This window comes from Odontesthes bonariensis, chromosome 16 (genome assembly GCF_027942865.1).
Source record: "Odontesthes bonariensis isolate fOdoBon6 chromosome 16, fOdoBon6.hap1, whole genome shotgun sequence".
NCBI lineage: Eukaryota > Metazoa > Chordata > Actinopteri > Atheriniformes > Atherinopsidae > Odontesthes > Odontesthes bonariensis.
This window is the reverse complement of record NC_134521.1, coordinates 521,398-548,782: the sequence shown is the minus strand read 5'-3', so window position 1 is coordinate 548,782 and position 27,385 is coordinate 521,398. Positions and strand designations below refer to the sequence as shown.

The 27,385-nt window shown below is 45.1% G+C and overlaps 1 protein-coding gene across 3 annotated transcripts; it reads left to right on the top strand.

Moving 5' to 3' along the window:
* The first annotated feature begins 1,260 nt into the window (after positions 1-1,260).
* Positions 1,261-22,848, top strand: apbb3 (amyloid beta (A4) precursor protein-binding, family B, member 3). Of its 3 annotated transcripts, none has more exons than XM_075487236.1 (12): positions 1,261-1,571; positions 8,455-8,618; positions 8,711-8,760; positions 12,195-12,243; positions 12,740-12,889; positions 16,403-16,530; positions 16,897-17,011; positions 18,697-18,778; positions 18,857-18,997; positions 20,900-21,015; positions 21,093-21,272; positions 21,931-22,848. In XM_075487236.1, the coding sequence occupies exons 1-12, from the start codon at positions 1,523-1,525 to the stop codon at positions 22,186-22,188; spliced, it is 1,482 nt and encodes a 493-aa protein (XP_075343351.1). In that variant the 5' UTR covers positions 1,261-1,522; the 3' UTR covers positions 22,189-22,848. The 3 variants fall into 3 exon arrangements, with proteins under 3 accessions (XP_075343351.1, XP_075343352.1, XP_075343350.1); XM_075487237.1 differs by having other exon boundaries at positions 8,708-8,760; positions 18,857-18,940; XM_075487235.1 differs by having other exon boundaries at positions 8,708-8,760.
* Positions 22,849-27,385: the final 4,537 nt, after the last annotated feature.

Below are 27,385 nucleotides of genomic sequence, written 5' to 3'. Positions count from 1 at the left end.
GTTAGCTTAGTTTCCTCTTTGAATTTTAAAAGCAGCCGGTCCCCAACATATGGCTGAAAACATTCACTGTTAGCTTAGTTTCCTCTTTGAATTCTAAAATGAGAGACGCTGGAGAGTGTCTTTATTTTTCTGTTTTGGGTTAAACGTCTTGTTGAAAACAAGTAGGCTTTTATTTTGACAGAATTGTTGTTTCCACTTCCTGATGCATGCCCCTCCCCTCCTCTCTCATAAAGTTTCCTGACACGTGGCCACTGTGTCACACTGGTGTGATGTTATCAGTTAAAACAAAAGTCACGCCTTTTTTACATCGGCTACATGTGCGTTTTTAGATCTGATTGAAATATTTTACTGTTTGTTTTTAAAGCTTTACTTTGAAAGGCCCAGACACGTCCATGGGAGTCATTTACACTCCACCAACTGTTCAGGTCCAGGCTAAAAATGAGCCGCCTCCAGAACAATCTGCCTCTCCCCAAAACTGATGTTTATAAAACACTTTCACTCATTTAAAACTGACTGAACTCAGGATTTTAATCATTGTTTTTATTGTTTGAAGAAGGAAGTTTTACACCTCAGACGCCCTGATATATGCTCCCAGGAACAGAAAGAAGGAGTTTTACACCTCAGACGCCCTGATATATGCTCCCAGGAACAGGGAGAAGGAGTTTTACACCTCAGACGCCCTGATATATGCTCCCAGGAACAGGAAGAAGGAGTTTTACACCTCAGACGCCCTGATATATGCTCCCAGGAACAGGAAGAAGGAGTTTTACACCTCAGACGCCCTGATATATGCTCCCAGGAACAGGAAGAAGGAGTTTTACACCTCAGACGCCCTGATATATGCTCCCAGGAACAGGAAGAAGGAGTTTTACACTTCAGACGCCCTGATATATGCTCCCAGGAACAGGAAGAAGGAGTTTTACACCTCAGACGCCCTGATATATGCTCCCAGGAACAGGAAGAAGGAGTTATACACCTCAGACGCCCTGATATATGCTCCCAGGAACAGGAAGAAGGAGTTTTACACCTCAGACGCCCTGATATATGCTCCCAGGAACAGGAAGAAGGAGTTTTACACCTCAGACGCCCTGATATATGCTCCCAGGAACAGGAAGAAGGAGTTTTACACCTCAGACGCCCTGATATATGCTCCCAGGAACAGGAAGAAGGAGTTTTACACAATATGGAAGCTTTAATTTCCTTTAGTGTATTGTTGTTGTTTTTTACAGTGGAGGGCGAGCGAGGCAGGGAGCCAGTGAGGGAGGGCAGTAATGACATCATCAGGAGGAGGGAACCAGCATCCTCCATCAGAGGGAGAGGAGAGAGGCAGAGAGGAGGCAGGAAAACACAGCGGCAGAATAAAATAAAGAAGAAGAAGAAGAAGGCTGATGTTCTTACTGAGAAAGGGACGAGAGACCCCCACTTAGACAGGGAAACAGGGAGAGAGAGAGGAGGCTGTGACATCCGTCCTCTGGGCCTCTGAGCGTCTGCGGATCAGCTGACTGCCACCCTGGGAGGAGCCATGATGGGCAAAGACTACATGCTGGCCATCATCATAGTGAACTATGACGGTGAGACTCACACACGCTCACACGCATGTACGAAGCGGGGATCGAGGGTCCGGCAGGGTTATGGGGACCGAGGGTCCGGCAGGGTTCTGGGGACCGAGGGTCCGGCAGGGTTCTGGGGACCGAGGGTCCGGCAGGGTTCTGGGGACCGAGGGTCCGGCAGGGTTCTGGAGGCCGAGGGTCCGGCAGGGTTCTGGGGACCGAGGGTCCGGCAGGGTTATGGGGGCCGAGGGTCCGGCAGGGTTCTGGGGGCCGAGGGTCCGGCAGGGTTATGGGGACCGAGGGTCCGGCAGGGTTCTGGGGACCGATGGTCCGGCAGGGTTATGGGGGCCGAGGGTCCGGCAGGGTTCTGGGGGCCGAGGGTCCGGCAGGGTTATGGGGACCGAGGGTCCGGCAGGGTTCTGGGGACCGAGGGTCCGGCAGGGTTCTGGGGACCGAGGGTCCGGCAGGGTTATGGGGGCCGAGGGTCCGGCAGGGTTCTGGGGACCGATGGTCCGGCAGGGTTATGGGGGCCGAGGGTCCGGCAGGGTTCTGGGGGCCGAGGGTCCGGCAGGGTTATGGGGACCGAGGGTCCGGCAGGGTTCTGGGGACCGAGGGTCCGGCAGGGTTCTGGGGACCGAGGGTCCGGCAGGGTTCTGGGGACCGAGGGTCCGGCAGGGTTCTGGGGGCCGAGGGTCCGGCAGGGTTCTGGGGACCGAGGGTCCGGCAGGGTTATGGGGGCCGAGGGTCCGGCAGGGTTATGGGGTTTTTAGAAAAACAACTATTTTGTTTTTTAATTCTTTAATTCATCAGGCCAAAAGAGCACGAAAGAGCCCAAAAAACTAGATGGAGAATGGCTGGCTATGCAATGAGATGTGTGTCGTTCGAAAGTTGAGAGCACAATGGGTCTAGGGTAGGGTTAGGCTAGGCTAGGCTAGGCTAGGCTAGGTTAGGGTTAGGTTAGGTTAGGCTAGGGTTGGGTTGGGTTGGGTTGGGTTAGGTTAGGGTTAGGGTTAGGTTAGGTTAGGTTGGGTTAGGTTAGGTTAGGTTAGGTTAGGTTAGGTTAGGTTAGGTTAGGTTAGGGTTAGGGTAGGGTAGGGTTGGTTTGGTTAGGGTACGGTAGGGTAGGCTAGGGTTGGTTAGGTTAGGGTTAGATTAGGGTAGAGTTAGGGCCACGGTTAGGGTTAGTCAGACAGCTGACAGCGATGGTGGGTCAGTCTGAAACTGAAGAGGCTCTGAATAATTAATAAACCTTTAGACACAGTTTGCAGACTCAGCTGATTAAAAGAGAATAATAGCAACAATGAAGCCAACGCTGCAGCTGTGTGTCCTCTGATCAGTTTTGACTTATAGCAACAAAGAAGCTAACGCTGCAGCTGTGTGTCCTCTGATCAGTTCTGACTTATAGCAACAAAGAAGCTAACGCTGCAGCTGTGTGTCCTCTGATCAGTTTTGACTTATAGCAACAAAGAAGCTAACGCTGCAGCTGTGTGTCCTCTGATCAGTTCTGACTTATAGCAACAAAGAAGCTAACGCTGCAGCTAGCAGCTTTCTGCTTTCAGAGGACACAGTGACACTGAAGCAGTGAGTGGTGCAGGACATCAGGTTGTGCTCAGCAGGTTTCCTCTGCACCACCAACACACATGACATGCTGCACATTACATGAACGTCCTCTGCTCAGGCTGCAGCAGGGTGTGAGGACCCTCTAAAGGACGCTGCTCACAGGAAACTGTTTCATCAGGCGGGACGTGAACGCATCACTCTGCTTCTTTGGATGTGTGATACTGTAGATGTTCCTGTTTCCCAGCATTTCATTGGAGCTCAAACACAAAGAGGGAATCTATTTTTAACGGACTTTTGTCTCTGGAGGTTCACCGACACTCGTTCTTAGACTAAACGGTGTCAGCGTGTGACGGATCTGAGCTCTGTCCATTAAAATGTGTAATAGAAGATTATGTTGTATAATAACGGATAAATGAATCATTTCAGCTGGATTTTCATGACAGAATGACAGCTGAAGGGGGGTTAAGATAAAAACCTGAAATAGATCAGAAGCTGGAGCAGCTTTGTTCATAGCTGTTTTCATGAGTTCAGAAAACGATCAAAAAGGGAAAAATAAGATAAAAACATGTGGAAATGTGTTCAGAATCCTGTGTGATGTCATCAGTGATGTCACCATAAATTAAATTTACAACTTTCATAAACTTTGGGTCACACTCAGGATGTTTCCCGTTCACAGCTTCACTTTTATCTCCGACTGTTTTTAATCTGCAGCCTGTTGGAATCTGGTTTTCTTTTAATAAAAATTACACTTAATCAGTTAAAATAGTGAAGTCCAGCTGAATTATTCCCACTAACATACATAAGTCAGCAGGGATGGGTAAGGGTTAGGGTTAGTGATACGGCATGCAGAGGGTTAGGGTTAGTCAGACAGGGTTAGGGTTAGTCAGACAGGGTTAGGGTTAGTCAGACAGGGTTAGGGTTAGTCAGACAGGGTCAGGGTTAGTCAGACAGGGTCAGGGTTAGGGTTAGTCAGACAGGGTTAGGGTTAGTCAGACAGGGTTAGGGTTAGGGTCAGGGTTAGTCAGACAGGGTTAGGGTTAGTCAGACAGGGTTAGGGTTAGGGTCAGGGTTAGTCAGACAGGGTTAGGGTTAGTCAGACAGGGTTAGGGTTAGGGTTAGTCAGACAGGGTTAGGGTTAGCGTATGGTTAGGGTATGGTTAGGGTATGGGTATGGGTTAGGGTTAGTCAGACAGGGTTAGGGTTAGTCAGACAGGGTTAGGGTTAGGGTCAGGGTTAGTCAGACAGGGTTAGGGTTAGTCAGACAGGGTTAGGGTTAGGGTTAGTCAGACAGGGTTAGGGTTAGGGTATGGTTAGGGTATGGTTAGGGTTAGGGTTAGTCAGACAGGGTTAGGGTTAGGGTTAGTCAGACAGGGTTAGGGTTAGCGTATGGGTATGGTTAGGGTTAGGGTTAGTCAGACAGGGTTAGGGTTAGGGTTAGTCAGACAGGGTTAGGGTTAGCGTATGGTTAGGGTATGGGTATGGTTAGGGTATGGGTATGGGTATGGGTATGGTTAGGGTATGGGTATGGTTAGGGTTAGGGTTAGTCAGACAGGGTTAGGGTTAGGGTTAGTCAGACAGGGTTAGGGTTAGCGTATGGGTATGGTTAGGGTTAGGGTTAGTCAGACAGGGTTAGGGTTAGGGTTAGTCAGACAGGGTTAGGGTTAGCGTATGGGTATGGTTAGGGTTAGGGTTAGTCAGACAGGGTTAGGGTTAGGGTATGGGTATGGGTATGGGTATGGGTATGGTTAGGGTATGGGTATGGTTAGGGTTAGGGTTAGTCAGACAGGGTTAGGGTTAGGGTTAGTCAGACAGGGTTAGGGTTAGCGTATGGGTATGGTTAGGGTTAGGGTTAGGTGTAAGATTCAGCTCATGCAGGTCATTCTGACTTCATCCTGTTATGAATATCTGATTCTGTCCTTTATGGACTAAGACCTGTAAGAAACTTCTCTCTCCTTCCTAAACTGTGTTTCCCACTGAGATCTAAAGCTCCAACACAGTAAAAGTATTTGGTCTCCAACAGAAGAAGTTAAATATATAACTTATGTATATTATATAAATATATATATTTATATATAAACTGTAAACGAACCCTTTACTAATTCATGAAGCTCAGTTTTCATGAGTCAGCACCGACTGACCGAAGGAACCTTCGCCTGCAGCAATAAAACTGCAGAGTAAGAGAGGACATGAAGAAGAGGGGCATCGATCTGCTTCCACCTCCTGGATGCTAACATGCTGTTTGGTTCCTTTACTGGTCGATATTTGACCTGATGATGAGTTCTTCTGTGAGCCGCTCAGGCTGGCAGCTGATTGGACAGAAGCTGGAATCGCTGCATCGTTTCTGTCCGACAGATGTTTGAGCCGTAAATAAGAAGATGTTCCCCGAAGAAGAAGAAGAAGAAACAGTAAACAAACAAAGAAGAAGAAGAAACAGTAAACAAACTGTTTACAGTGTTTTCAGACTGGAGGATGATTGTTTACAGTGTTTTCAGACTGGAGGATGATTGTTTACAGTGTTTTCAGACTGGAGGATGACTGTTTACAGTGTTTTCAGACTGGAGAATGATTGTTTACAGTGTTTTCAGACTGGAGGATGATTGTTTACAGTGTTTTCAGGCTGGAGAATGACTGTTTACAGTGTTTTCAGACTGGAGAATGATTGTTTACAGTGTTTTCAGACTGGAGGATGATTGTTTACAGTGTTTTCAGGCTGGAGAATGACTGTTTACAGTGTTTTCAGACTGGAGAATGACTGTTTACAGTGTTTTCAGACTGGAGAATGATTGTTTACAGTGTTTTCAGACTGGAGGATGATTGTTTACAGTGTTTTCAGGCTGGAGGATGACTGTTTACAGTGTTTTCAGACTGGAGGATGACTGTTTACAGTGTTTTCAGACTGGAGAATGACTGTTTACAGTGTTTTCAGGCTGGAGAATGGTTGTTTACAGTGTTTTCAGACTGGAGGATGACTGTTTGCAGTGTTTTCAGGCTGGAGGATGATTGTTTACAGTGTTTTCAGACTAGAGAATGACTGTTTACAGTGTTTTCAGGCTGGAGAATGGTTGTTTACAGTGTTTTCAGACTGGAGAATGACTGTTTACAGTGTTTTCAGGCTGGAGAATGGTTGTTTACAGTGTTTTCAGACTGGAGGATGATTGTTTACAGTGTTTTCAGACTAGAGAATGACTGTTTACAGTGTTTTCAGACTGGAGGATGATTGTTTACAGTGTTTTCAGACTGGAGAATGACTGTTTACAGTGTTTTCAGGCTGGAGAATGGTTGTTTACAGTGTTTTCAGACTGGAGGATGACTGTTTGCAGTGTTTTCAGGCTGGAGGATGATTGTTTACAGTGTTTTCAGACTAGAGAATGACTGTTTACAGTGTTTTCAGACTGGAGAATGATTGTTTACAGTGTTTTCAGACTGGAGGATGATTGTTTACAGTGTTTTCAGGCTGGAGGATGACTGTTTACAGTGTTTTCAGACTGGAGGATGATTGTTTACAGTGTTTTCAGACTGGAGAATGATTGTTTACAGTGTTTTCAGGCTGGAGGATGACTGTTTACAGTGTTTTCAGACTGGAGGATGACTGTTTACAGTGTTTTCAGGCTGGAGAATGACTGTTTACAGTGTTTTCAGGCTGGAGGATGACTGTTTACAGTGTTTTCAGGCTGGAGAATGACTGTTTATAGTGTTTTCAGGCTGGAGAATGGTTGTTTACAGTGTTTTCAGACTGGAGGATGACTGTTTGCAGTGTTTTCAGGCTGGAGGATGATTGTTTACAGTGTTTTCAGACTAGAGAATGACTGTTTACAGTGTTTTCAGACTGGAGGATGACTGTTTGCAGTGTTTTCAGGCTGGAGGATGATTGTTTACAGTGTTTTCAGACTAGAGAATGATTGTTTACAGTGTTTTCAGGCTGGTGAATGACTGTTTACAGTGTTTTCAGACTGGAGGATGATTGTTTACAGTGTTTTCAGACTAGAGAATGATTGTTTACAGTGTTTTCAGACTGGAGGATGATTGTTTACAGTGTTTTCAGACTGGAGAATGACTGTTTACAGTGTTTTCAGGCTGGAGAATGGTTGTTTACAGTGTTTTCAGACTGGAGGATGATTGTTTACAGTGTTTTCAGACTGGAGAATGATTGTTTACAGTGTTTTCAGGCTGGAGAATGGTTGTTTACAGTGTTTTCAGACTGGAGAATGACTGTTTACAGTGTTTTCAGACTGGAGAATGATTGTTTACAGTGTTTTCAGACTGGAGAATGACTGTTTACAGTGTTTTCAGACTGGAGAATGATTGTTTACAGTGTTTACAGACTGGAGAATGACTGTTTACAGTGTTTTCAGACTGGAGAATGATTGTTTACAGTGTTTTCAGACTGGAGGATGATTGTTTACAGTGTTTTCAGGCTGGAGGATGACTGTTTACAGTGTTTTCAGACTGGAGGATGATTGTTTACAGTGTTTTCAGACTGGAGAATGACTGTTTACAGTGTTTTCGGGCTGGTGAATGATTGTTTACAGTGTTTTCAGACTGGAGAATGACTGTTTACAGTGTTTTCGGGCTGGAGAATGATTGTTTACAGTGTTTTCAGGCTGGTGAATGATTGTTTACAGTGTTTTCAGACTGGAGAATGATTGTTTACAGTGTTTTCAGGCTGGTGAATGAGTGTTTGCAGTGTTTTCAGACTGGAGAATGACTGTTTACAGTGTTTTCAGACTGGAGAATGACTGTTTACAGTGTTTTCAGGCTGGTGAATGAGTGTTTGCAGTGTTTTCAGACTGGAGAATGACTGTTTACAGAGTTTTCAGACTGGAGAATGACTGTTTACAGTGTTTTCAGGCTGGAGAATGATTGTTTACAGTGTCTTCAGGCTGGAGAATGACTGTTTACAGTGTTTTCAGACTGGAGAATGACTGTTTACAGAGTTTTCAGACTGGAGAATGACTGTTTACAGTGTTTTCAGGCTGGAGAATGATTGTTTACAGTGTTTTCAGACTGGAGAATGATTGTTTACAGTGTTTTCAGACTGGAGAATGACTGTTTACAGTGTTTTCAGACTGGAGGATGACTGTTTACAGTGTTTTCAGGCTGGAGGATGACTGTTTACAGTGTTTTCAGACTGGAGAATGATTGTTTACAGTGTTTTCAGGCTGGTGAATGAGTGTTTGCAGTGTTTTCAGACTGGAGAATGACTGTTTACAGTGTTTACAGACTGGAGAATGACTGTTTACAGTGTTTTCAGGCTGGTGAATGATTGTTTACAGTGTTTTCAGACTGGAGAATGACTGTTTACAGTGTTTTCAGACTGGAGAATGATTGTTTAGTGTTTTTGCAGACAACATCTGGACAGACCAGAACCTCCTGTTGGACCCAGATCTTCCCTCTGGCTGGAGAACCATCAAAGACTCCACAGGGACGTACTACTGGCACGTTCCCACCGGCGCCACCCAGTGGCAGCACCCCCGCCTCACTGGGAAGCTGCAGCCCCTGGAAACACAGGTGAAGACAGGTGGAACTGGTTAACTTTAGTTAGTCCAGATTAACTGGTCAAGTTGGTTGAGCCTCCTTCTTCTTCTGTGGTTTCTCAGCAGGAGGAAGGACCGAGTTCCAACCCAGAGACAGACGGATCCGCTGAGGACAGGTATTTACATTATAGATATACATATTACAGATTTAACTCTGTAAGCTGAGCCGAACCTGCTCCTGGGTTAGGGTTAGTTAGACCTGTTAGTTTCATCTGTTAGAGCAGCGATACTCACTATTGTTTTCACAAGAGCCACTTTTACCACAACATACTGAAGTCCCCTTTTGCAAATCTGCATTTCTACATATAAAACATCCCACAAAAAAAGAAACAACACAGCCGATACATTTTCAATTCAGACCACATTTACCTTAATACTGGGATGAGCGGAAGCTGGCCTCGACTTTCTTCATGTTGTATTTGTTGTTGTAATCATTGTCTCAGCCTTTGTTTGTAACAATCCATATTCTGTCTACTTGTGATATTGTTATGTTTTTGTTTTTTACTACTTGTGATATTGATGTGTTTTTATCTACTTTATGCACGGTGACCTTGAGTGTCCAGAAAGGCGCCTTCTAAATTAAATTTATTATCATTATAGTGATACATTCAGGACGAGCATGGTTTTTGTGCTGGTTTTTGCGCTTTTTTAATAAATAAAAAAACGATCCATTGTGCCTGTATCTCACGCTGGCTAAAGGAGCTAGTGCGCGCTGGCTAAAGGAGCTAGTGCGCGCTGGCTAAAGGAGCTAGTGCGCGCTGGCTAAAGGAGCTAGCGCGCGCTGGCTAAAGGAGCTAGCGCGCGCTGGCTAAAGGAGCTAGCGTGTGTAGCGTAGTTGATTCTGCGTTGTGTCTTGTGGGAAATAACAGCCGGACAACAGCTGATCTGAAGGCACCTTTAATGCTCCTGCATTCAAATAGCAGAAAACAGTAATCAGAAACAGGCTTTTCTCATCAGTGTTCCACAGCGCCTGTTTAACCATGAACAGTACTATTTTCAGCACATGGATGTAGCATTTTCATTAGCAATGTTTCATGTAGCATAGATCAGCTAAATATCTGGTAACACAGTTCTATCACTGTTTAACAAAGTTTAAGTGCTCCAAAGCACATTATTTTACAGGAACAGAGCTGACACTCAAAACAAACGTCCACAAACTCAAAATGTTCAACAGTAACTTTAATAATTCACCTTTCATTCACAGCACATAAAATTTTAATAAAAATAATAATTTTGACGCAGGAAATTACCCGCTGTCTTGCAAAGGATCAGTCGTCTTTTCAAAATAAAAGCTGCCGGTGCTCATATAATTTCCTACCGGAGTAGCTTCTCACTTGACAATCTAGTGCAGTGGTTCTCAAATGGGGGTACGCGTACCCCTTGGGGTACTTGGAGGCACTCCAGGGGGTACTTGAGATTTTGAAAAATATATTTAGAAAATAGCATCAATTCAAAAGTCATTATAAATATCAATTAATATAAGTTCATGTATGTTCAGGTATGTTTACAAACACAGCTGGCAGCGGGGCAGGTACCCAAATGGCAGCGTTCTACTAGCTACTAGAGCGCGCAACGTAACAGTGACGCGATCGATAACCATGAATCGCGGCATTTGCCTTTTACATGATAGATGAAATAAATCACTGTCGCCTTGACAACACAAACAATGGAGTCCTGGTTAAAGCGCGGCAGCGGTGCTGCTGAGAACACAGAGGGACAGGTGACAAAGAGGGTAAAAACACAGGCTCCCCAAAAATTCCGACAGTATTCGGAAGAATACGCCCTAATGGGATTCACGTCCACCAGCTCCAATCCTCCCATGGCATCTTTATTTATAAGTTTATAAGTTATTATTATTATTATTATTATTATTTTTAAAGATCTTAAGCTATTTTTTATATATTTTCATTTGCAAACAGTTGAGGAGAATGCAGTTTATTTGCAGTTGCAAAGTTTAATAAAACAGACAGTGTTCTAGGTTTTTTTTTTCAACAAAAAATGCTTTGCGCTGGTTAGGGGGTACTTGGCTGAAAAAATATTTTACAAGTGGTACATCACTGAAAAAAGGTTGAGAATCCCTGATCTAGTGTAAAAACATCACACTGCTACACGTGCACTGTGGTCAAGTGCGAGGTGTTTAAGCGGGCTGCGTTGCCAGGTTTAACAGTGAGCCCCCTTTAGGAAACACCATTAAGCCTTAATTAATACTTAATAAAAATACCTAATACTACAAAAACGCAAAGTTAATAAAAATACTTAATACTGTGCAGTATTCGCTGTGTGTTATTTGAAAGGAGGATCTCTGGGTTAGAGGTTAAAGGTAGCCTAACCCTACCAAACATGTCCTCCTAACACAATCAAACCGTTAAGGGTTAGGTTAACGTGTTCCGCTTCGTGCTCTTTCCGCTCTGACCAGGTTGCAACAGGCTGCAGAAAAGTCCTCTAAAATCACTTCACATTTAAATGACATCATCTAAAACTATTTTAAAGTGGTCAGAGATAAAGTGTGACCCTTTTTTTTTTTATCAAGGTCGTTATTTTAATCACCAGTGACGTCACAGGATTCTGAACACTTTTCCACATGTTTTTATCTTATTTTCTCTATTTTTTTCTCCTTTTTTAACTCATGAATACAACAATGAACAAATCTGTTCCAGCTTCTGATCTTTTTCATGTTTTTCTCTCATTTTATCCTGATAAAAACAGCAGAAAATCAGTGAAATGAACGTCAGGAAGAATCCGTGAAACGTCTGTAATCAGATCCTGATCCTGAGCTGCTGTTCATCTGTTAGTTTCTGTTCTCAGAGATCATCAGTTAGTTAGAGGGACGGCAGCTCGGTGGGCTCAGCATCTGGCACATCCTGTTTCATTCCTCAGTTTACGGGAACATGTTGAACATGTCACCACTTCTCGCTACCTCAGCAGAGCGGACAGCATCATAAGAGACACATCCCACCCCAGAAATTACCTGTTCGACCTGCTACCGTCTGGACGACGTCACAGGTCACACAAATCCAGGACAAATAGGCTCAGGAACAGCTTCTATCCAAGAGCCATCACTTTACTGAACAATAGAAATAAATAGACACCAAATCTTTACAGTACATTCATCCCCACACGCAATGAGAACTGTGCAATTTTGGAAATATGTGCAATATTTTATATTTTATTACTGTGCCTTCATTTTATTTAATTTTATTTAATTTTATTTAAATATATTTAAACTTACTTAGTCTTGTTTTAATTTCTGATGTCTTATAAGCACCTTTGGAGTTGCAACCAAATCTCATTGTAATGCAAATTATGATGACAATAAAGGCGATTCTATTCTATTCTATTCAAACACGTCTGGGATCTGGTGTTAATGTGGGGCCTGTTTTACTCAGGGTGGGGGGGCTTTAAAGGCTAACTTTTGGTCTTGCAGTTCTGACCCCTCACCACTAGGGGGTGCTGCCCCTGCTCCGGGGCCTCATGAAAACACACACACGTCCCCGTAGTTCACAGCCTTGTGAGGACCTGCAGGTGTTACTCTCATTCCTTTGTGTCTCAGGTCCTCCTGGAATGAAGATGACCCCACCAACCGGGACCCCGACTCAAAGGTAGGACGTCCACAGGACCCTCCGTCAGCCGTCCAATGGCAGCCAGGATAAAAGTTTATTTTACATTCATTTAAAAAAGAACTTTAATGTTCTTTCAGACATTTATTCTATTAACAAATTAATTCCTAATTTTAATTTCTTATTTTGATTTTATTTTCAATGTGTAAACTATTATCACCGACTATATAAATAAAAATGTTACAGAATAATAATACTAATAATTATTAATAAAATTGTTCTCATGATACATAACTTATCAAATTTAAGATATGTTGGACTAATCTCTGATTAATTGAAAAGAAGTTATCGTATCTGCTTACGTTGTAACCACAGAAAGGTTCAGTTATTGTTTAAGAATGAAAACGGAGGATCAGGAATTATTCTGTTCTGATCTCTCTTCCTGTTTGTGCTTATCTCTCTGCCCCCCCCCCCCCCCCCCCCCACCTGTCTGCCCCTCTCCTGTTTGCCCCTCACCTGTTTGCCCCCCCCCCTGCAGTGCTTTGCCGTGCGCTCTCTGGGCTGGCTGCAGGTGGAGGAGGAGGACCTTTCTCCCGGGCGCAGCAGCCTGGCCGTCAGTAACGTCATCCAGCAGCTGTCTCACTGCAGCAGCCCCGAGCAGAGAGACAGGCTGGGGGCCTGGGGGGAGGTGAGACACCTGTCTGTCTGTAACACCTGTCTGTCTGTAACACCTGTCTGTCTGTAACACCTGTCTGTCTGTAACACCTGTCTGTCTGTAACACCTATCTGTAACACCTGTCTGTAACACCTGTCTGTCTGTAACACCTGTCTGTAACACCTTTCTGTCTGTAACACCTGTCTGTAACACCTGTCTGTAACACCTGTCTGTAACACCTGTCTGTCTGTAACACCTGTCTGTCTGTAACACCTGTCTGTCTGTAACACCTGTCTGTCTGTGCACCTGTCTGTCTGTGCACCTGTCTGTCTGTGCACCTGTCTGTCTGTAACACCTGTCTGTCTGTGCACCTGTCTGTCTGTAACACCTGTCTGTCTGTAACACCTGTCTGTCTGTGCACCTGTCTGTCTGTAACACCTATCTGTAACACCTGTCTGTAACACCTGTCTGTCTGTGCACCTGTCTGTCTGTAACACCTGTCTGTCTGTGCACCTGTCTGTCTGTAACACCTATCTGTAACACCTGTCTGTAACACCTGTCTGTCTGTAACACCTGTCTGTAACACCTTTCTGTCTGTAACACCTGTCTGTAACACCTGTCTGTAACACCTGTCTGTAACACCTGTCTGTCTGTAACACCTGTCTGTCTGTAACACCTGTCTGTCTGTAACACCTGTCTGTCTGTGCACCTGTCTGTCTGTAACACCTGTCTGTCTGTGCACCTGTCTGTCTGTGCACCTGTCTGTCTGTGCACCTGTCTGTCTGTAACACCTGTCTGTCTGTGCACCTGTCTGTCTGTAACACCTGTCTGTCTGTAACACCTGTCTGTCTGTGCACCTGTCTGTCTGTAACACCTGTCTGTCTGTAACACCTGTCTGTCTGTAACACCTGTCTGTCTGTGCACCTGTCTGTCTGTAACACCTGTCTGTCTGTGCACCTGTCTGTCTGTAACACCTGTCTGTAACACCTGTCTGTAACACCTGTCTGTCTGTAACACCTGTCTGTCTGTAACACCTGTCTGTAACACCTGTCTGTCTGTAACACCTGTCTGTAACACCTGTCTGTCTGTAACACCTGTCTGTCTGTAACACCTGTCTGTCTGTAACACCTGTCTGTCTGTGCACCTGTCTGTCTGTAACACCTGTCTGTCTGTAACACCTGTCTGTCTGTAACACCTGTCTGTCTGTGCACCTGTCTGTCTGTAACACCTGTCTGTCTGTAACACCTGTCTGTCTGTAACACCTGTCTGTCTGTGCACCTGTCTGTCTGTAACACCTGTCTGTCTGTAACACCTGTCTGTCTGTGCACCTGTCTGTCTGTAACACCTGTCTGTCTGTAACACCTGTCTGTCTGTAACACCTGCGCAGTATGTTAAAGCTGTCCAAACCTACAGGAACATACAGACCATCAGTTTAGCCTCCATTAGACCGATTCTTCTTCCTGATGATGTCAGAAGAATCTCTGCTCTGATAGGCTGTCACCACAAAACATCACTAAACTGCTCAAACAGTTTAAAGTGTGTCACTGATGACACGTTTACACCTGTGCACCTGTTCACCTGTTTACCTGTTTACCTGTTTACCTTTTCACCTGTTCACCTGTTTACCTGTTTACCTTTTCAATTGGTTACCTGTTCACCTGTTCACCTGTTTACCTGTTCACCTGTTTACCTGTTCACCTGTTCACCTGTTTACCTGTTCACCTGTTTACCTGTTCACCTGTTCACCTGTTCACCTGTTTACCTGTTTACCTGTTCACCTGTTCACCTGTTCACCTGTTCACCTGTTTACCTGTTTACCTGTTTACCTGTTCACCTGCTCACCTGTTCACCTGTTTACCTGTTTACCTGTTTACCTGTTCACCTGTTTACCTGTTTACCTGTTCACCTGTGCACCTGTGCACCTGTTCACCTGTTCACCTGTTTACCTGTTCACCTGTTTACCTGTTTACCTGTTTACCTGTTCACCTGTTCACCTGTTCACCTGTTCACCTGTTTACCTTTTCACCTGTTTACCTGTTCACCTGTTCACCTGTTTACCTGTTCACCTGTTCACCTGTTTACCTGTTTACCTTTTCACCTGTTTACCTGTTCACCTGTTCACCTGTTTACCTGTTCACCTGTTTACCTGTTCACCTGTTCACCTGTTCACCTGTTTACCTGTTCACCTGTTCACCTGTTTACCTGTTCACCTGTTCACCTGTTCACCTGTTTACCTGTTTACCTGTTTACCTGTTCACCTGTTTACCTGTTTACCTGTTTACCTGTTCACCTGTTTACCTGTTCACCTGTTCACCTGTTTACCTGTTCACCTGTTCACCTGTTTACCTGTTTACCTGTTTACCTGCTCACCTGTTTACCTGTTCACCTGTTCACCTGTTCACCTGTTTACCTGCTCACCTGTTTACCTGTTCACCTGTTTACCTGTTCACTTGTTCACCTGTTTACCTGTTCACTTGTTCACCTGTTTACCTGTTTACCTGTTCACCTGTTTACCTGTTTACCTGTTCACCTGTTTACCTGTTCACCTGTTTACCTGTTTACCTGTTCACCTGTGCACCTGTTCACCTGTTCACCTGTGCACCTGTTCACCTGTGCACCTGTTTACCTGTTCACCTGTTTACCTGTTCACTTGTTTACCTGTTCACCTGTTCACCTGTTCACCTGTTCACCTGTTTACCTGTTCACCTGTTTACCTGTTCACCTTTTTACCTGTTCACCTGTTCACCTGTTTACCTGTTCACCTGTTCACCTGTTTACCTGTTCACCTGTTTACCTGTTCACCTGTTCACCTGTTTACCTGTTCACCTGTTTACCTGTTCACCTGTTTACCTGTTCACCTGTTTACCTGTTCACCTGTTCACCTGTTTACCTGTTCACCTGTTTACCTGTTCACCTGTTCACCTGTTTACCTGTTTACCTGTTCACCTGTGCACCTTTTCACCTGTTCACCTGTTTACCTGTTCACCTGTTCACCTGTTCACCTGTTTACCTGTTTACCTGTTCACCTGTGCACCTGTTCACCTGTTTACCTGTTCACCTGTGCACCTGTTCACCTGTGCACCTGTTTACCTGTTCACCTGTTTACCTGTTCACTTGTTTACCTGTTCACCTGTTCACCTGTTCACCTGTTTACCTGTTCACTTGTTTACCTGTTCACCTGTTCACCTGTTCACCTGTTTACCTGTTCACCTGTTCACCTGTTCACCTGTTTACCTGTTTACCTGTTCACCTGTGCACCTGTTCACCTGTTTACCTGTTCACCTGTGCACCTGTTCACCTGTGCACCTGTTTACCTGTTCACCTGTTTACCTGTTCACTTGTTTACCTGTTCACCTGTTCACCTGTTCACCTGTTTACCTGTTCACTTGTTTACCTGTTCACCTGTTCACCTGTTCACCTGTTTACCTGTTCACCTGTTCACCTGTTCACCTGTTTACCTGTTCACCTGTTCACTTGTTTACCTGTTCACTTGTTTACCTGTTCACCTGTTCACCTGTTTACACACCTGTCTCTCTGTCTCTGCAGGGCAGGGAGATGATGCTGGTTCTGAAGAAAGACACCTTAACCATGTTGGATCCTTTAGACCACACCCCCCTCCACTCTCAGCCAATCATCAACATTCGTGTGTGGGGGGTCGGCTGCAACAATGGAAGGTCAGCCAATCACAGAGCAGCTGTGTTGACGATCTGTTCAGACAGTCAGCCAATCAGCTGGTTTATTGTTCAAAGTGACAGCAGCTGAGGCTCATGGGTAATGTAGTACATAGAGACATGGAAAACAGTATTCAATAAGTGTAAATAACTGGAGCTGACCAATGTTTATGCTAAGCTAGGCTAAACACTCTGCTGATAAAAATGAAAGTCACCTTTCAGTCACGTCTCTGTCTCACTAACGCTGTCCCTCTCTGTCTCTCGGCCACGCCCCCTCACCTGGGCAGGGACAGGTAAACACTCGCAGTGACACCTTATTACCCACCCGTTACTGCCCCTGATGACCTCTCTGTGTGTTTCTGCGCTCAGGGACTTCGCCTTCGTGGCGGGGGATAAGGACAGCTGCGTGCTGAAGTGTCACGTGTTCCGCTGCGACGCGCCGGCCAAAGCCATCGCCACTGCGCTGCACGAGATGTGCTCAAAGGTGAGCAACTCTGCCGCCGACACACCTGGAGACACAAAGTCTGGTGATCAATATGTGGTTTGAATGATCTGAAGTTACAAACAAACCCTCTTAACTTCGGAAAAAGTGCGTAAATGATGAATGCCACCCGTGCGTATTTAACCCTCCTGTTGTCTTGGGGTCCAAAGTGAGCCACCACCATGTTTAGCTGTAGAAAAAATACCTTAAACTATCTTTTTCCAACTTGAAATGTTATGACTTTTCCTAAAGGGACCCCATCATTAGAAAAAGTCACACTTTATTTTTGTTCATGTTTCCATGTGGGCTGTACACCACTAGGGTACAAAGATTGTCTTATGGGTCATTTCTGACCCGTGAATTATAAAAACATTTAAACACCAGAAAAAAGTTCACTGTTTTTTTCCCTTTCAATATAATTAATTCAGAAGTAATTACTTCACATTTATATAATAGCAATAATAAACCTTTATTATGTAAAAGAAAACTGAGAAAACAAGAAAACTGTTGGTCCAACTGACAGTAAAGAAAAAAAAAGTGTAATCCTGAAAACTGGTGATTGTCTTTTTGTATTGTGTAACAAAAAATACATGATAAAAAATGTATTGAATTGAGTTGAATAGATAAATAACAGGTGGTTTCATCGTACTAAATAGATTTTGGATTTAAAATTCTATTAAGTTGCTTTATTTTGGGGCTTTGGTAGGGCGGGGCATTTCTGACCCGTAGGACAAAGAGGAGTAAACACAATGTTAAGACCGCACAAAGGGTTAATGATGTAAAACGCTCATGTTTATGAGGAGAAAGTCTGGTGATCAATATGTGATTTAAATGATCTGAAGTTACAAACAAACACTGGGCCTCATGCAGGAACATTTTCATATTTTTATTCTAAATTTCTCTCACTTTTTCCAAACGAAGGTCTCGTACAGAAAAAGTGATTTTAGGCATGGTGCGTTTAAAAAGCCCACAACAACGTGGGTTTTATTGGAATAATAACCGCCGCTATGCAACTTTCTCTGGTCCCCGAATATAAAAGAGTTTTCTATGAGGCACGTTGGGCAAGAACATTTCGTGTTTTTATCCTAAATTTCTCTCACTTTTTGCTCACCACGCCAGATGCAATATGCGTCAATGATGAATGCCACCCGTGCGTATTTAAGTGCACGAGGATAGTAGATTTGCATACTCCACGCCCAAATTAACACCATATAAGACTGTTCCGTCCATCCGTTGGTCGGGTCGCGGGGGGGCTGGAGCGTATTGGTATCGGGCCAGAGGCGGGTACCTGGGTAGAACCCGGGCATCTCTGTGGGGAACCCGGGCATCTCTGTGGGGAACCTGGGCATCTCTGTGGGGAACCCGGGCATCTCTGTGGGGAACCCGGGCATCTCTGTGGGCATCTCTGTGGGCATCTCTGTGGGCATCTCTGTGGGGAACCCGGGCATCTCTGTGGGGAACCCGGGCATCTCTGTGGGGAACCCGGACATCTCTGTGGGGAACCCGGGCATCTCTGTGGGGAACCCGGGCATCTCTGTGGGGAACCCGGACATCTCTGTGGGGAACCCGGGCATGTCTGTGGGGAACCCGGGCATCTCTGTGGGGAACATGCAGACTCCCCGCAGGAAGAACCAGCTGGGAGTTGGACCTGGAACACTGTTTTAATTCTGTTGTATTATTCTGTGCAGATGATGTCTGAGAAGGCTTTGATGAGGCCATCCCGCTCACTGACCATGGAGAGTATCTCACCTGAAGACCTGCCCCGACAAGGTGAAGCCCCTGCTGCGTTCCCCCGATCGGCCAATCAGCTGCGGGCGCCGGGGTATTGATCACTCTCTGTTCTTTCAGTGGAGTTTCTGGAGGCGGTGAGGAAGCAGGTCCAAAAGTTTGAGGTCCAGTACGTGGGAAACCTGCCAGTTTCCAGGGCCATGGGTAGGAAAGAGTCACACCTGGGAGAAGTTTCTCCTCTGGGATCTCTACCAGAAAAAGGTTTCTGTCATGTGGTCCATGGCACGACAACCAATGGAAAAGTTTGTACAATAGGAATGATGCACCTGAGGACACCTTCAGCACTCCCACCTCGTGCTGTTTCAGGCGTGAGCGTCTGTGGTTTTATTCCATTCACCAAAACAAACACAAAGAGACAGTTCAGAATAATAAGTTGACTAAGACTGTAGGTAATGGCTTAAAGCCAGATTACTCAGCCACCTTCACTGGGCTGTAAAAACCCCCTGGGGCCGAACTTCTCCTTAACCCTTAACCACCAGATCACCTCAGCCTATAGGAAACACAAAAGCCTTCAATCCATCCTCACAAGATCCAAATACTCAGACCATAGACCTACACCCCAACCCAAACATAGCCACCATTACCGAAATAGGAAATTCATCCACAACCCTTACCTTGATACGGCATTTCCCATCCTAGGCTCATTGGGGAAGGTCGACTCACCACCCCCCTGGTCCAACATCTCCAGCTTCATTCACCCACCCACCTGGTCATATCCGGTCTACAGAACAACGACCGTTGGACCTGTGGGCAGAGGAAGAGAGCGGAGAAGGCTTGGATTCACAGGCTTGGGACCACCGTGCCGGGAGGACTCAACGATGAATGACAGCCAACTCCCACCGGCGCCTCCTGGCACGGTCTCCCCAGGCCTGGGCGGATCCCATTAAACTTTAACCCACCCATAGCAGAGGGGATAGAGCCCCGGTCTACTAGACAGCAGACCGTGGTTCGATTCCCCTCCAGGGCAAGATGTTAAATAATAAAAAATAAAAAAAACACCCCCATTATTTTTAAACATATTCATAGAAAATTGGATTTTATAGGCAGGACTACGGTACCCTTTGTTACAAATTTTTATTTACTGTATATATTTACTATTGTGTGTTTTTTATCAATCAATAAATCAAATTTATTTATATAGCACATTTCATGTACAAACAATTCAAAGTGCTTTTCTTTTTATTGTGTGGTTTTAGCACTTTTTTACAAGCACTTATTTTCTAGCACTTTTTACTAATCTAACAAGCACTTAGGGAGGTCCCCTACTCCTCCTCTTGAAATCCCTTTTTATTTTAAATTTTTACTTTTTATTTTTCCTTCCTTAAAAAATTTAAAAATAACCAAAAAAAACATTACGTAATAACTAATTAATTTTTATATATTCTTTATTTTTTAAATTTAACTTTTTATTTATTTAAACCATTACTAATTCATTTTAAGAAACACCCTTGCACCCCTTTCTTTTAATTTCTTATGTAGGGATGTGCGTGGCCCGGGCTGGGAGTGGGCCCGGCGGCACATCCCTTTTAGGGGGTGCTGGTGCTGGGCCACACCCCGGCATTGATAAATGACCACCCCCACAGGCCCCTCTCGTTCCTCTGCCCTGGTGCTCTGCCTGGGGATCGAACCCTGATCTCTGGTGTGGGAGACCACTTCTCTCACCCTACACTATCCTTCCCCACAGTTCTGTAGGCCAGTGCACATGATTTTAATCCAAACCCCTGACCCTGCCCCAGACTCTGGGTCACAAACCTGTTTCCTAGGCTGTGTGAAAAACAAAACTGAATATAAATCTATGAGATAATAGTTTATGGTCTCATAAACTCGTTTCAGGTCATCTGTAGGGCAACATGAAATAAATAATGGTCCCATTTAAAGTAAAGAGGACCTTAAATCAGCTCATATTTTAGAATGTAACCAACAGTCCATTGATGCATGTGTTTTTGTGGACGTCAGTCTGATTTAGTTTTCAAAGAGCAGGCTTCGGTGCCAAAGCTGACCTGGATTCAGAATGATGTCATGGCGGCTCGGTCCTTCTGTGGTTGGTTGTTTCCAGCAGGCGTCCCTAAGTCCTGCAGGACTGAGATCTGTTTGGTGTTGCAGGTATGGAGGTGCTGAACAGAGCCATAGAAAGCATCATGAACTCCACAGATCGAGACGACTGGGAGCGCACGGTCATCCACGTCACCGACAACGTGCTCTCTTTGTGGAAGGGGGAGGTACTGACCCCGGTGCACCGAGTTCAGGTCAAAGGTCACCACGCCTGGGTTTAACACATCTGTTCTGCTGCCCACAGGACGGCGATGAGCCCATCTGGGAGTGCCAGGTACGGTTCCTCACCTTCCTGGGCGTCGGCCATGACAGCCACACGTTCGCCGTGATCGCTGACGGCGGCACGCAGCGGTTCGAGTGTCACGTGTTCTGGTGCGAACCGGATGCAGGAATCCTGTCTGAGGCCGTCCAGGCTGCGTGTATGGTGAGGAGTGAACTTTAACCCTGTTAGCTGTGGAAATAACCCTTATACCTCATTCTGACTGAACGCGACCGAGCGATTGATGAAAAGTGATCAGAATGCTACTTTCCATCAACCCGTCCTGACATGCTGCGAGCGATGTCGCTCCGTCCATCTTATAAAATCGCCCGCGCTGTCTCTATCTGGACGACATACGCTTCTTATTGGTTGAAATGAACACGCTGCTTCCTGTTGACCAGCTAGTTAGCAACAGGTCAGCATCACTCAGGGAATAATGGACGAGGAGAAGCTGATCTCCACCGTGGAACAGCACCCAATGGTTAATGACCCCCAACCACAAAGATCTGAACCGAAGGGAGCCGGAGAACTCGGTGTTTCAAGTGAGTACTTTCTGACCCGATAGAATCACTCCCAACAAACTCCTCACGCTGCATATCAGGACATCCTCACGAAATTTTGTCGTCGTATTGCATCAGTTTCGCTCGCTTTCAATCAGGATGAGGTGTAACCCTGTTAACTGTGAAATCAGCAGCAAAAAGAAGGAGCTTCTATCGCCCCCTGCTGGCAGCTGAGCTCAGAACAGTCTAATCTGAAGCTTCTGTCGCCCCCTGCTGGCGGCTGAGCTCAGAACAGTCTAATCTGAAGCTTCTCTCCTCGTCAGGTCCAGTATCAGAGGTGTCTGGTGGCTCAGACTCCTCCTCCCAGAACCAAGTCGTGGCGTGTGACCCCGTCCAAAGTGAAACGAGCCAACTCCATGGACAGCGCCGCCTTCCCTCCGCTCACTTCCCATCAGCACGGCAGCAGCAGCTCCAGCCTGATGATGACGAGGAGGACCAAGGGAAACGGCGGCGGCGTGAGGAAGGGCATGATGGCCTTCTTTGAAACATTCCGCAACAAACAGGCCGCCACCTCCTCGTGATATGGCGGGACCACCAGAGCCCGGCGGTCCTCCAGGCCAGCGGAGACGATGCCCCCCAGAGGAGCACCTGGGCCGGGTGTGGTGGCGTCGGCCTCCCCTGTTGGTGCTGCAGATGGACCGCCTGAATGTACCTCCCCTTTAACCCGAGTCAGATCAAAAGAGAAAAGTCTGAAATGAGACTTTAATCCCACCTGAATGGAAACCAAACTTCTGTGACATCATGATGATGATTCAGGAGGATTTCTGCCTCTCAACCTAATTTCCCTGAAACGTCCCTTTAGAGTAGGAAACGATAAGATAAAGTTAGAGCAGAAACCTTCTTTCCACATGTCAGAAATGTTTCCAGCGCGTTCGCTTCAGGCTTCTCATGTAGGGAGTCCTTCCAGCCCAGGAGTCCAGCTCAAAGCCGCAGTGACCGACTCTGGCCACCAGGGGGTGGAAAAGAGTCCCACAGGGGGGAAGGCTGCCTCCTGATTGGCTGAGAAAGGCTGCCTCCTGATTGGCTGAGGCACCTACAGGTAGAAGCTGTGATGCGTTTAAGGTTCCCGAGGGTTACGAGCTGCCTGGTGGACAAACATGTTTGTAAATAAAGGTGGACGAAACAAACAAATGATGTCATGTATAAATAACCAAAATAAATAAACAGAAGGTGTTCTTTCAGCAGCTCGTCATTATTTAACCAGTTAGAGAGGAAATCGGTTTGAGTTGGTTTCAACATCATTTGTATTTATATTCAGTCCAATTCAGTCCAATTCAGTCCACTTCAGTTCAGTCCAGTTCAGTCCAATTCAGTCCAGTTCAGTCCAATTCAGATCAGTTCAGTCCAATTCAGTCCAATTCAGTCCACTTCAGTTCAGTCCAATTCAGTCCAATTCAGTCCAGTTCAGTCCAGTTAAGTCCAGTTCAGTTCAATTCAGTCCAATTCAGTCCAGTTCAGTCCAATTCAGTCCAGTTCAGTTCAATTCAGTCCAATTCAGATCAGTTCAGTCCAGTTCAGTCCAATTCAGTCCAGTTCATTTTAATTCAGTCCAATTCAGTCCAGTTCAGTCCAATTTAGTCCAGTTAAGTACAATTCAAATCAATTCAGTCCAATTCAGTCCAGTTCAGTCCACTTCAGTTCAGTCCACTTCAGATCAGTCCACTTCAGATCAGTCCACTTCAGATCAGTTCAGTCCAGTTCAGTTCAATTTAGTCCAGTTCAGTCCACTTCAGATCAGTTCAGTCCAGTTCAGTTCAATTTAGTCCAGTTCAGTTCAATTCAGTCCAATTCAGTCCAGTTCAGTTCAATTCAGTACAGTTCAGTCCAGTTCAGTCCAGTTCAGTCCAATTCAGTCCAGTCCAGTCCAGTTCAGTCCAATTCAGTCCAGTTCAGTCCAATTCAGTCCAATTCAGTCCAGTTCAGTTCAATTCAGTACAGTTCAGTCCAGTTCAGTCCAATTCAGTCCAGTCCAGTTCAGTCCAATTCAGTCCAGTCCAGTTCAGTCCAATTCAGTCCAGTTCAGCGCAATACATTCATCATCCAATCAAATCCAATTCATTACATTCCAAATGAGTCTAAAAACTCGTACAGCCAAGTTAAAGAAAGAGCTAAACTCTCTTAAAGGGAACAAAGTTGTTTAAACTCTGGCTCGCCGCCTTGTTGCTGCCTTGTCGCCGCCTTGTCGCTGCCTTGTTGCTGCCTTGTCGCCGCCTTGTCGCCGCCTTGTCGCTGACTTGTCGCTGCCTTTTCGCCGCCTTGTTGCTGCCTTGTTGCTGCCTTGTTGCTTCCTTGTCGCCGCCTTTTCGCCGCCTTGTTGCTGCCTTGTTGCTGCCTTGTTGCTGCCTTGTCGCTGCCTTTTCGCCGCCTTGTTGCTGCCTTGTTGCTGCCTTGTTGCTTCCTTGTCGCTGCCTTTTCGCCGCCTTGTTGCTGCCTTGTTGCTGCCTTGTTGCTGCCTTGTTGCTGCCTTGTTGCTTCCTTGTCGCCGCCTTGTCGCCGCCTTGTCGCCGCCTTGTTGCTGCCTTGTCGCCGCCTTGTCGCCGCCTTGTCGCTGCCTCGTTGCTGCCTCGTTGCTGCCTCGTTGCTGCCTTGTCGCTGCCTTGTCGCTAACTTGTTGCTGCCTTGTCGCTGCCTTGTCGCTGCCTTGTCGCTGCCTTGTTGCTGCCTTGTTGCTGCCTTGTTGCCGCCTTGTTGCTGCCTTGTTGCTGCCTTGTTGCTGCTGCTGCCTTGTTGTTGCCTTGTCGCTGCCTTGTCGCTAACTTGTTGCTGCCTTGTCGCTGCCTTGTCGCTGCCTTGTCGCTGCCTTGTCGCTGCCTTGTCGCTGCCTTGTTGCTGCTGCTGCCTTATTGCCGACTTGTCGCCGCCTTGTCGCCGCCTTGTTGTTGCCTTGTCGCCGCCTTGTCGCCGCCTTGTCGCCGCCTCGTCGCCGCCTCGTCGCCGCCTCGTCGCCGCCTCGTCGCCGCCTTGTAGGAGGAGGAGGAGGAGGAGGAGGAGGAGGAGGAGGAGGAGGAGGAGGAAGAGGAAGAGGAGGAGGAGGAGGAGGAGGAGGAGGAGGAGGAGGAGGAGGGCTGGCCTCTCCACCTCTGCCTCTGACAGCTTCTTCCTGACAGCTTGTTCTCAGAGGATCCTCCATCAGTCGATCAGAAAAGCAGAGAGAAGCTCTTCAGCTGGAGGTGAGTTCACATCCTCTCACACCAGACTCCATTCATAAAACAGGTGATTTAGATTCATAAAACAGGTGATTTAGATTCATAAAACAGGTGATTTAGATTTATAAAACAGGTGATTTAGATTCATAAAACAGGTGATTTTGATTTATAAAACAGGTGATTTAGATTCATAAAACAGGTGATTTTGATTCATAAAACAGGTGGTTTAGATTTATAAAACAGGTGATTTAGATTCATAAAACAGGTGATTTAGATTCATAAAACAGGTGATTTAGATTTATAAAACAGGTGATTTAGATTCATAAAACAGGTGATTTTGATTCATAAAACAGGTGATTTAGATCCATAAAACAGGTGATTTTGATTCATAAAACAGGTGCTTTAGGGGGCTGAGACTCTCTGATCTGGTATAAACTCTGCTGAGAGAAGCTCTTCAGCTGGAGATGATTCTGTGGAACATTTCAGACGGATGAGAGGATGGTTGGATGGTTAGGAGCAGCTGAATGAGCCTGAACTATTCTGTTTTAAACTGGTTTCTGCATGGAACCGCCTGCTGGTGGAGAATCTGAATCTGTTTATTAAACTGGTTTCTGTAGATTTGATAAATCTGTTTATTAAACACAGCACTGAGTTCAGTTTGGGTCCAAACAGCAGAGAAAACTTTCCCAGCAGCTTTGACAGCTTTAACTGGACACAACAAACTGTTTGTCTGTCAGAGACACGAGGCAGCAATAAGAATAACAGCTGTTTCTATAGGCTGGTTGTCATGGTTACCGGTATATTAGATTAGAGCTGGTATGAAGACAGCTGACCAGACGTTAGACGCAGCCCTGAGTGAATCTATTGAGAGAAACGCTGAGTCAGACGGTCACAAAGAGGAAAGAGTTTCATACTTTATGTAAAAAATGTTCCATTCTTCGCCTCCTTGTGAAATGAAATGTTCAGAGAATGTTAAACTTTTACTTTGAAAGAATGTTTCCTGTCCTGCAGAAAACAGAAGAAGCTCCGTCCTTCCTCCAGATGAGTGCGCAGCCTCCCCCGTATCGTCCTTTCTTCCCCGAAGGACCGGCCTCCCCCGTCTTCCCTCCAGGTTACATCACTTTATGTTCATTATGTAGTCTTTTTCTTCAAAAATAAAAGATATAGTTTAATTAAATAGTGGAGTTTAAAAATAAAACACTGCTCTTATTTTAAATTTTTATTCTACATCCTTTTTATTTAAGAGTTTTAACCCCATTTTATCAACACGTTTCTGCTGTTTTTAATTCGGATTTTTATCATTTCTTTCTTTTTGTAACCTTGTTGTGATCATGTGACTTCCTGTACATCCTTCCAGCTTTCTGCACGCAGCCAGCGGCCTTCCCAGGCTCCGCCTACCAGGTACCCAGCATGCATTGCAGCTTTCTGACAGAGGTCACATGACTGCTGCAGATAAAACATGATCATGACATTGGCTGTGTTCGAAACCGCCTACCCCATACTACATACTACATACTGCATACTACATACTACATACTACATACTACTTACTGCATACTGCATACTACTTACTACTTACTACTTACTGCATACTACATACTACATACTACTTACTGCATACTACATACTACATACTACATACTGCATACTGCATACTGCATACTACATAATACATAATACATAATACATACTACATACTACATTCTACTTACTTCATACTACATACTGCATACTGCATACTACATACTACATACTGCATACTGCATACTACATACTGCATACTACATAATACATACTACATACTACATACTGCATACTACATACTGCATACTACATACTACATACTACATACTACTTACTGCATACTACATACTACATACTACATAATACATAATACATACTGCATACTGCATACTACATACTACATTCTACTTACTTCATACTACATACTACATACTACATACTGCATACTACATACTACATACTGCATTCTACTTACTTCATTCTACTTACTTCATACTACATACTGCATACTGCATACTACATACTACATACTACATACTGCATACTACATACTGCATACTACATACTGCATACTACATACTGCATACTGCATACTACATACTGCATACTACATACTACATACTGCATACTACATACTACATACTGCATACTACATACTACATACTGCATACTACATACTACATACTGCATACTGCACACTACATACTACATACTGCATACTACATACTGCATACTACATACTACATACTGCATACTACATTCTACTTACTTCATTCTACTTACTTCATACTACATACTGCATACTGCATACTACATACTACATACTGCATACTGCACACTACATACTACATACTGCATACTACATACTGCATACTACATACTACATACTGCATACTACATACTACATACTGCATACTGCACACTACATACTACATACTGCATACTACATACTGCATACTACATACTACATACTGCATACTACATTCTACTTACTTCATTCTACTTACTTCATACTACATACTGCATACTGCATACTACATACTACATA

Excerpts from the sequence above, each read along its gene's own strand:
- apbb3 (XM_075487235.1), top strand. The coding sequence starts at position 1,523 with ATGATGGGCAAAGACTACATGCTGGCCATCATCATAGTGAACTATGAC. Across the intron at positions 1,572-8,454 it reads CATCATAGTGAACTATGACG|ACAACATCTGGACAGACCAG; the intron begins GTGAGACTCACA and ends GTGTTTTTGCAG. Across the intron at positions 12,890-16,402 it reads GGCTGGGGGCCTGGGGGGAG|GGCAGGGAGATGATGCTGGT; the intron begins GTGAGACACCTG and ends CTGTCTCTGCAG.